Raw genomic sequence first — 10,679 nt, forward strand, 5'->3', positions numbered from 1 at the left:
TTTAATTATATTTTTTTATTTAAATTGTAATCCTATTTTACATAAATAGTAATAATTTAAATTTAAAATAAAAGATAATTAAATAAATTATAAATAATTAGTTATATATATATATATATATATATATAACTTTATTCGCAATTCTTACCTAAAATACTAGGAAAGTTTGAAATGTGTGATTGTTTTCATATTTTATTAGTTATTGTTTTGTTTTGCGTGTGTTTTATTAACATCTTCTTTTCATCACACGGAAACAAATGAGGCCTAAATGCAAATGGTCCAATCTGAGACTACCACTGCCGGAAAAAGTCGGAAAAAATGAAATTGGCCATCTGGCATGTTTGTCCTGTCCTATGGGTTAAATTGACATAATGAACAAGAAAGTCCTGGAGTATTGTTTAGGAGTGTGAAAGGAATGTTTGTGTAATTAAGTATAAGTAGGTGCCAAAGAGTATTGTAGTGAGTTGAGGCAGAATGGAAGTGAAAGACCGCCCACTCAAGCTTTACTTCATTCCGTACCTCGCAGCGGGTCACATGATCCCGCTATGCGACATAGCCCAATTCTTCGCCAACCGTGGCCACCACGTCACCATCATCACCACCCCTTCCAACGCCCAACACCTTAACCAATCCGACAACTTCCGCCTCCAAACCTTCCAATTCCCTTCCCAAGAAGTAGGCCTGCCCCACGGAGTCGAAAACTTGGCCGCGGTCACTGACCTCGACAAATCCTATAGAGTCTACGCGGCCACCATGCTGCTCCGCCAACCCATCGAGAGTTTCGTGGAGCAGGACCCACCAGACTGCATCGTCGCCGATTTTCTATACCCCTGGGTTCATGACTTGGCAAACAAGCTTGGCATCCCCAGGCTCGTTTTCAACGGATTCTCCCTCTTTTCCATTTGCGCCATGGAGTCCGTCAAAATGCTCAGCATCGATTCTTCCGGTCCCTTTGCCATTCCGGATTTCCCTCACCACATCACCATGAAATCATCACCGCCCAAGGACTCGCGGGAATTCATTGAACCCCTGCTCACAACGGCGCTCAAAAGCGATGGTTTTATTATCAATAACTTCGTGGAGCTTGATGGGGAAGAGTACCTCCGCCACTACGAGAGAACTACAGGGCACAAGGCCTGGCACCTTGGGCCAGCGTGTCTTGCTCGCAGAACCGCTCTGGAGAAAGCGGAGAGGGGGGCAAAGAGCGTGCTGAGTATGCAGGAGTGTGTGAGTTGGCTTGATTCGAAGCGAGTGAAGTCGATTGTGTACGTAAGTTTTGGGAGCCTCTGCTATTTCCCTGATGAACAACTTTACGAGATTGCATGCGCGATGGAAGCGTCGGGTTATGGATTCATATGGGTGGTTCCAGAGAAAAGAGAAAAGGAAGAGGAGAAGGAAGAAGAGAAAGAAAAGTGGTTACCGAAGGGGTTTGAAGAGAGGAACGGAGAGAAGGTAATGATTGTTAGAGGGTGGGCACCACAAATGATTATCCTGAGCCACCCCGCTGTTGGCGCGTTCCTGACGCACTGCGGGTGGAACTCCACCGTGGAGAGCGTAGCTTCTGGGGTTCCCATGATCACGTGGCCCGTTCACAGTGACCAGTTCTACAATGAGAAGTTAATAACGCGTCTGCGGGGGATTGGGGTGGAGGTGGGGTCAGAGGAGTGGAACCTCGCTTGTTTTTTCGATAGGGAGAAGCTTGTGGGCAGAGCTTGCATAGAGAAGGCTGTGAGGAGAATCATGGACGGCGCTGATGAATCCCTGCTAATAAGACGCCGAGCAAAAGAGTTCGCGGAAACGGCCAGACGAGCTGTTCAAGAGGGCGGCTCCTCGTACAACAATATAACGGCCTTGATTGATTACCTTAAGCGACTGAGAAACTCTGATGCTTTCTTAGGATTAAGTACTGAATTCAATGGACTAGATTTGAGTGGATCTTAGGGTTAGCTACTGAATTTAATGGAGTTTATTTCAGGGAATCTTTGGATTAGCTACTCAAGTTAATGGAGTTGATTTGAGTGAATTTAATAGTAAATTGTCATAAAAGTGTGATGGGGTGTACTAAAAAGTTACAAGAAAGAAAAATTTATTAAATGATATTACTAGTGTGATTGTAATTTTAATTGTATAAGATTGATTTTTTTAAATAATTAAAGAAATAAATTGAATTTATATATTTGTATCTTTAATTGTTTATAATTAAAATTTTATTCAAACATTATATAAGATGTTGATTCGAAAAAATATTAATTATGTGAAATTGGGTAAACATGAGAAATTATTAAAAAATATTATTTCAATTAAAAATAAAATTTTAATATTATTATTGTTATATAAATTTATTATTTTACTCCCACTCACTTTTGGACAAATTTTTAAATGTGTCTCCACCCTTCTCCAGCAAATCACACACTCTTAAATATGATGTTATATTTTAAATTATTATTTTTAATCAGTAAAAGTAATTTATAAATAAAGGGTACATGAGGGTATCTCCCCCATATACATAATTGTGTGTATAGATACGATTTTGTATATACAATACCATTTTGAATATTACAATAAACAATAATCTAATCCAACAAAAGATCATTTTTAACAAAAACAACTTACCACTCTTAAAAAAATAAATATTATTGTACCTATTTATTTATCTAGGTGATTATATAAATCTCCTAATCAAATCTTCATTATTATCAAATTATTTTAAGTCTAATCAATCAACTTATATTATCAACAATTATTTATGAAACGATCAATCCAAAGATCCGTCATCAAAAAATTTATGATTACATATTATTGAGAAAATACAATATATCATATTCTATACTTTTAACTTTCATATCGCTAGTTACTTATCATCACTACTTTATATTCCTACTTACTTAAATATTTTTTTTTAAATGGATTTCTCCCTCTCCTTTGAGACCAACTAAAAGCATACTCACAAAAAATATATTCAATCCTCGTCAAAACGTCCATCAAACTCATTTTAAAAAAAACAATCACAATCTATAAAATTACAAATGTAAAACTCAAAACAAAAATATATTAACATTAACAATAACATAAAAAAAAAAAACGTGTAATTGCCATACTACACACAGTATGTCAAAAATCTCATAAATTGAAGGATGAGAAATATAACTTTGTCTTGTTAACGAACTAGAAATAGTAGTTAGTAGGTCATTTTGACTAATTTTGGTTCGTTCCCAAATCTGTAGAAATAGATTGCCCTTACCTACAAACTAATTACGAACTAAAAATCATTGGTTTTTCAAAAATGACAAAAAAAGTTTCTTATTTTATAAAATTAATCAAACATGATATTATTAATTTACAAACTTTATTATTGATATACAAATGGTCAATAATCAAGAATGATATTAGGATTCAAATGGATAACTCTTATTTAGCTAATTTCACTTGTTGAATTAATAATGGTAGCGGCACGAGAGCTATTCGATAAACCACGTGGCAACTTCTTAGCGTTTGATATTACCTATATTTTTCCATAATTATGTAGTGGAAAACTATGGAATGTGCCATGGAGATAAAACAAAATCATATTAATTGTCAAACACAACAAGAGTTGCTCAGTTCAATTCAACAAGTATATCTAAAGTTTTGGAAAAACATGTCTTGAAAAACTCGCTTTCTCGATAAGGCTTATCATATGAAAATGACATTTTTTAACTATATATTAAAGATCTTGTATGAAATAAACTGCACTTCTAGTCTTATACTTTTGTTTTTCTGAAATAAATTTTGGAGAGATGGTTAATGCCCAAAGTATTGTAATATGTTAAATACGTATTCTCATAATCACTCTTCTTCTAAGTTAGTAATCTAAAGAGATAAAAAGAAAGAAAAAAAATACACAATGTACTTTTATGTTGGTTCATCTCACCATGCAGAGTATATCTAATTCACAATCAATTGATTGAGATCTACTAAGCAGACTAATGTGCGAAGTAACAATATGAGTATTCTTTGAACTCGTAATCACTCATGTCTAACCCCTTGAGTGGTTTGAGCTTTTAACCACTTCTAGCTAACCCTTTAGTATTGTTTGTCAAAAGATTGGACAAGAATGAAGTTTTCACAACAATCACATAAGAAGTAATCAAGGAAGCCAATCAAACAATGTAAAATAAACTGTTTGCATAATTTCAATCCGTTGAAACTTCGTTTTAACCGGTTGTGTATGGCAGTAGCAAAAACATAATTAAATCAAACAATTTATAAGGACTGAGAGAGAGAGATTACACAACCAATTTACTGGTTCATTCAACCTTGAGCTACATCCAGTTCCCAGAACAACCATTAGGTCCCACTAGTAACCAATCACAGATTACAATACACACAATGACAAAGAGGTGATCTTGATACCACAAAAACCACTCACCCTCTTTGTTAAACACACAACCTTCGTCAGAACACCCTCTGACCTTACAAGTTTTCATACACTTCACAAGTTTATAAAAAAAACAAATACAAGAATCAGGAAGGAACAAATTACACCTGAATTTACAAGAATCACAGAGCTTCTAAGATCAGACCTTAAACCAGTGAACAACTATTTAGCAATCTTGCAAAACTTGATTTGAATCTCTTCTAAAAACAATTTCAGTCTCACTATAAATGTGTTTTCTTGTTGTTTTTGAAATACAAAGAAAACCATATTTATAAGTCTTAAAACTAGCCGTTCTAGGCAGTCAATCATGAGCCAAAACAGTTTTGATCCAACTTGTACGGGCCAGACCTCAGACATCAACATCAGACATTGACATCGGACATCGGTGGTCTGGTCGCAATAATGGGCCACGTAAGCGGGGCCCCATAAATAGTATGAGATAAAACCTAGATATCAGAAAGACCTAAATCACGGGAGGGCCCATGCATGTGGTGTGTATAATACATTCGGTCTAGCACAAGCAAACATTCCCTGGCGGCGCCAATGCCCAAGAGTGCTAGGGTTCCCAGGAAAGGCTGCATGCATGTCACATGATTAATTAGGGCACCTACAAAATAGAAGAACCCCGCAGCGCTGGTGCATGAGTTGGTACCCTGACGACCATACTGTTAAGATTATGTTGTGCGGCGGCTGTGCTAAGATTGTGCAACACGCAGTAGGATGTCTTCCTAGTAACCCTAATTCCACTTAAAGAAAGGTCCTCGTGGGACAAGGAAGTTAACCTAGATACAACTTATATAAAGGGTGGTAAGAACACTAGAAAAGGTACGTCGTTTCTAAGACTGAAACTATTTTAGATACTTATTGTTTCTTAGCCCAGTACTGACTTGACCGTCGGAGTGCAATCAACAAGTAGGGTCCCCTCTGTTTCAACGGAACCACTCTCTACCACCTAGAAGAGAGCGTGTAACCCATCAGAAGAAAGAGGAGCCACCACCTGCCTCTAAAGTGAACGACGGTTGAGTCAACCGGCGAGAACATTTGGCGCCCACCGTGGGCCACGATAAAACTAGGTCCCACTCACAGTCATATTGAGAGCCATCCAGCAACATAAGGAATACGAGACAAGGTGCATCTGCACTAGAAGGAGGAGACAGCTTCTCCATGCAACAACTCATGGAGACCATTCGCGCCCTCCAGCAAGCAGTGGCGGCATCCAAAGCTGACCAAGACAGGATTCTAGATGAGGTTCAAGCCGAACAGGCAGCTAGCCAGAACCGATTCCAGGACGATTTAGCTACGTCACGAGCAAACAATGAAGAGTTGCGTAGGGCCAATGAGGAACTGTGTAGAGACTTACAACGCATGAGGGAGCGTACGACTGATGAGCGAACTCCGCCCATAATAGTTAGGTCTCGCCCCATGCCCTTTTCCCAGGAAATCATGGACACAGTGATATCAGTCAGCTTCATGGCTCCAAAAATCACCTTCATAGGTGTGGAAGACCCGGAGGCCCACATCACAGCCTTCCATACCAGATGATGATCTCGGGAGGCACCAACGCCATGCACGGTAAGCTACTCATGGGAACATTCTCAGGCACATCGTTGGACTGGTTCATCAATCTTCCCGATGGACACATTACCTCATTTGATCAGTTCTTAACGTTGTTCAAGGAGCAGTACATCGTCAACTTGGCTCTCCCTCCCGTCTCTTTCGATCTCTTCAATGTAAAGCAATACCAGGGAGAGCCTTTGAAAGATTTCCTAAACAGGTTCGGGGCATTGGTGGTGAGGTTGCACACTAAGGATGAGGAGTGTGGCCAGGACCTTTCAGTGATTCTCTGATAAGGTGTCGTCCAAAGACGTTCAATGAGATCTATCCCGACTCGTGGCCCATATTGGCGTAGAGGAAGAGGTAACAGAAAAACGTGGAAGTGTTGGCCCTGCTAAACCTCGGGGAACTGATCATTCTCAACCCATGAGGGTACATGAGGCCACGACAGAGAAGAAAGCCTCGGGAAAGCAGCCACTGTATGACGCAAGGAAACCTCAGACCAGGGTACAGACAAAGGAAAACGATCCCACCAGACACAACTTCCGAATGGACCTTAAGAAGCTAATTGTTATCCCTAACATAGCGGACAGACTAAAGCCACCTCAGAAGACTGACAGGAGACTGGGGCCCAGCAAAGACACTTTGTGCGAATTCTACCAAGCCTTTGGACACAGCCTACGCAACTGCTTAGCATTGGGGCACCAATTGGACGAACTGGTAAGGAATGGCTTCCTGAAGGAGTACCTACAAGAGAACCAAAGGGTATCGACGTCAGTGGTCCCCGCGGGAGATCAGGGGCATGAAATACCCGTCCATGGAGAGATCAACACAATTTCTGGAGGATTCTCGAGAGGAGGATGTACCGCCTCCCAACGAAAAAAAAGTATGCTAGAGAGGTAATGGCAGTAAAAGCAGGAGATCCTGACCAGTCCCTGGAACCCGACCTCTTCTTTACGAAGGCCGATCTGCAGGACGTGAATCTACATGACAACGATCTAGTGGTGATCTCAGTGGTGACGATAGAAAGGAGAGTGCATCGAGTCCTTGTCGATCAGGGGAGTTCGACGGATGTGATGTTCTGGTCGACTTTCAATAAGCTGCAACTATCGACCGATCATTTGAGACCTTACGATAGTTGCCTATACGGTTTCGCTGGGGACTAGATGGAGGTGCGAGGGCACATAGAGCCAAGAACAACTTTCACAGATGACACCGCATCCCGCACAGTTAACATAAGGTACTTTGTTGCCAACACCCCTTCAGCTTACAACATCCTTCTGGGAAGACCTGCCCTAAACAGAACAAGTGCACTAGCCTCGACGAGGCATATGAAGATGAAGCTAGCCTCCCTTCAGGGATTCGTGATAACAATCAAGTCTGACCAGAAGGCGGCAAAGAAGTGTTATGAGAATAATCTGAAGACGAAGAGAGGGGTGTGCACCGTAACCAACCAACCTCCAAGGGGAGAGGAGGTTACCTATGTAGAGATCACCCGGGAAGATCGACCTAAACCTGCGGAGGAGGTGCTAGAAAGGGAGATTGGGGGGAAGAAATTCAAGCTCGGCAAATCCCTAAGTCAGGAGGCGCATGACCAGATTGCCGAGGTAATAGCACGACACCTGGATGCCTTTGCGTGGTCTGCCAAAGACATGCCTGGCATCGACCCATATTTCTTATGCCATCGCCTCACCATGGACCCCCAGGTTCGACCGGTGCGCCAAAGACGAAGAAAGTTTAACGAAGAGAGGCGACTGGTCATCAGGCAAGAGACCAAGAAGTTGTTAGATGTTGTTCACATAAGGGAGATCCAATATCCCGAATGGCTAGCCAACATAGTATTGGTCAAGAAGGCCAATGGTAAGTGGAGGATGTGCGTCGACTTCACATACTTGAACAAAGCTTTCTCGAAAGACTCATTTCCCCTACCTAGCATCAACGCCTTGGTGGACAGTGCGTCAGGCTGCAAACTTCTTAGCTTCTTGGATGCTTTCTCTAGATACAATCAGATCCAGATGCATCCCAGGGATGAGTGTAAGACGACATTCATGACGAAACTCTCCTATTACTGCTATAAGGTGATGCCTTTCGGGCTCAAGAACGCAGATGCAACCTATCAAAGGTTGATGGATAGAGTGCTCGCTCCCATGATAGGGCGAAATGTCCAGGCGTATGTGGACGACATGGTGCTCACCTCCCAGGTGAAAGACCAACACGTTGCTGACTTGGAGGAGCTATTCACCATGATAGCCAAGTACAAATTGAAGCTAAACCCTAAAAAGTGTGTGTTCGGGGTAGAGGCAGGAAAATTCTTAGGATTCTTACTCACTAAGCGTGGGATAGAGGCAACAGTTGATAGGGCAAATGGTCGCTTTGTCCCGATTTGTATCGACAGGAGGGGATAGGGGACATCCCTATTTCCAGTGTTTGAAGAGGAACAACATGTCTGTGTGGACTAAGGAGTGCGAAGAATCGTTTCTCAAGTTAAAAGAATACCTAGCCAGCCCCCAGTGTTGTGCAAGTCGCTGCTAGGTACCCCACTCCGTTTGTACTTCACCATCACAGAATGGGCGATCAGCTCGGTCCTCGTCCAGGAGTAGGATCATGTGCAAAAGCCTATATACTTTGTCAACAAAGTCTTACAAGGGCCTGAGGTGAGGTACTAGGCCATAGAAAAGGCAGCCCTAGCGGTAGTGTTCTCAGCGCGAAGGCTCCACCCCTACTTCCAGAGTTTCACCGTAATTGTTATGACGAACCTCCCTATTCGCAATGTCTTACAGAAGCCCGATGTGGCAGGTCGGATGGTGCGTTGGGAGGTTGAGTTATCAGAGTTTGATGTGCAATATGAACCAAAGGGACTTATCAAAGGGCAGGTTTACACTGACTTCGTGGTAGAACTCTCCCCGACAACCACACATCAAGAAGAAGCAGATTTCATATGTGTACCGCCCTGGTAGTCGGAAGTGATGACGTGGCAGCAAGTTATTATGTAGGTGTGTTGAGCAGGGCCCATGGCCGGCAGAAGGGAAGGAAGTCGGGGGGCTCGTGTAGTCGCCGGTTATTAAGTTGGCGTGCTCCGATCTCTAGCATATCTAAACCGGCGGTCACCAGGTTTGAGATGAAATCGCCGGATGCGAACCCAGACGACCAAGTGATTAGAGATCGCCGAAACGAGGACATCGCCGAAGATGAAGTCGTCAGATAGTCATTTCCTTGCTGGCCAGAGGTTGAGGTCGGGGAACAGCTTACCTGAATATGCACGGTGAAGCAAGTGAAGTAGATCATGAAGGCGGCCGGCGAGACCACAGGGAAGGTGTGTATGAAGGCACCCGTACTCGCCACGCAGAAGAGATCACGCTCCAAGGCAGCTATGCTCTGAGTTGTTTCATGCGTAAGTAACTTAGCCAAAAGCCTGAAGAGTAAGAAGTGGCGCCCAAGTCAAGGATGCTCCAGATGGTGACACGTGTACAGCTGGATGCGAGCCACGTGTCCAGATGTGTAACTGTCCGGAGAGAGAAAGTGCACAGGTATATAAGAGATTCTAACGAACTTCTGAGGTACGCACGTTTAGATTACTTCTTTACGCTTGCGAGAACTTGAGTACGCTAAGAGAGAATTTTGCACGGTTCCTGAGAGTTCTTGAGTTTTCTCTTAGTATTTGGTGGTTCAGTCGCTGACTTGGGCGTCGGAGCGTGATCGGCCGCAGCGGCGCCGTTCTGTCTTTTTGCAGGTTCTTGAGGCGAATCAGAGCGAAGGACGGAGGCTAACACGTCGCAAAGTCGATCCAGGTTTGACGAGGCAAGGCTCTTGCGTCTTGGTCAACAGGCAGGATCAATATGGTTCCTCTCCGTGGACGGGTCCTCCAACCAACAGGGTAGTGGGGCTAACATCATTCTAGAAGGACCAAATGGGTTGTTGATCGAGCAGGCCCTACGATTTTCCTTCGAGGATAGTAACAACCAAGCTGAATATGAGGCCATGATCGCAGGAATGTTACTAGCCAAGGAGATGGGTGCTAAGAGTTTGCTGGCGAAGAGTGATTCCCTGTTAATAACGGGCCAGGTTACGGGAGAATATAAGGCCAAAGACCCTCAGATGGCCACATACCTAGAGTATGCCAAAATCTTGAAAGAGACTTTCGCGGTGTTCGAACCAGTACACACCCCTAAAGTGCAGAATGCTCTGACTTGCTGGCGAAGCTCGCCAGTTTAGGCAAGGGGGGCAGACAGAGGACAGTCATACAGGAGATCCTGAGGACACCTCGAACCACCACAAATTGCACAACAGAAGTATAACAATAAGCACCTTAGAAGGCGTTAAGAGAAGTCATCGGTCGCTGACTCAAGAAACGTTGAAAACACCTAGAATAAGCGCATATAACTTATCAAGGGAAGAATCGTTGCACGTTTGCCTAGTTGAAGAAGGCGAAACCTGGATGACACCCTATAGACGCTACTTGGCTGATGGGGTACTCTCGCTGGAGCCCACAAAGGGCAAAATAGTCAAGAAGAATTCAAGTAGGTATACCCTAGTCGATGGGAATTTGTTCAGACACGGGTATACTCACCCCATCCTAATCTGCGTAAGTGATGAACAATGCACGTGCATCATGGCGGAACTCCATGAAGGGATATGTGGGAGCCACATCGACGGTCGAGCTCTCTCATCAAAAGCCATTCGCGCGGGGTACTATTGGCCCACCATGAGG

General features: G+C 43.1%; 2 protein-coding genes across 2 annotated transcripts; both read left to right on the forward strand.

The window, feature by feature from the left end:
* The first annotated feature begins 260 nt into the window (after positions 1–260).
* Positions 261–2,189, forward strand: LOC137806946 (UDP-glucosyl transferase 73CC6). The gene has a single exon (XM_068607344.2). It carries the CDS (start codon positions 475–477, stop codon positions 1,939–1,941), a length of 1,467 nt encoding a protein of 488 aa, XP_068463445.1. The 5' UTR covers positions 261–474; the 3' UTR covers positions 1,942–2,189.
* A 6,529-nt stretch (positions 2,190–8,718) lies between these two features.
* On the forward strand, positions 8,719–10,183 carry LOC137839448 (uncharacterized). Its single transcript, XM_068648563.1, has 2 exons — positions 8,719–8,844; positions 9,797–10,183. The coding sequence occupies exons 1-2, from the start codon at positions 8,719–8,721 to the stop codon at positions 10,181–10,183; spliced, it is 513 nt and encodes a 170-aa protein (XP_068504664.1).
* The last annotated feature ends 496 nt before the right edge of the window (positions 10,184–10,679 follow it).

This window comes from Phaseolus vulgaris, chromosome 3, assembly GCF_051622355.1.
Source record: "Phaseolus vulgaris cultivar YP4 chromosome 3, ASM5162235v1, whole genome shotgun sequence".
Taxonomy (NCBI): Eukaryota; Viridiplantae; Streptophyta; class Magnoliopsida; order Fabales; family Fabaceae; genus Phaseolus; species Phaseolus vulgaris.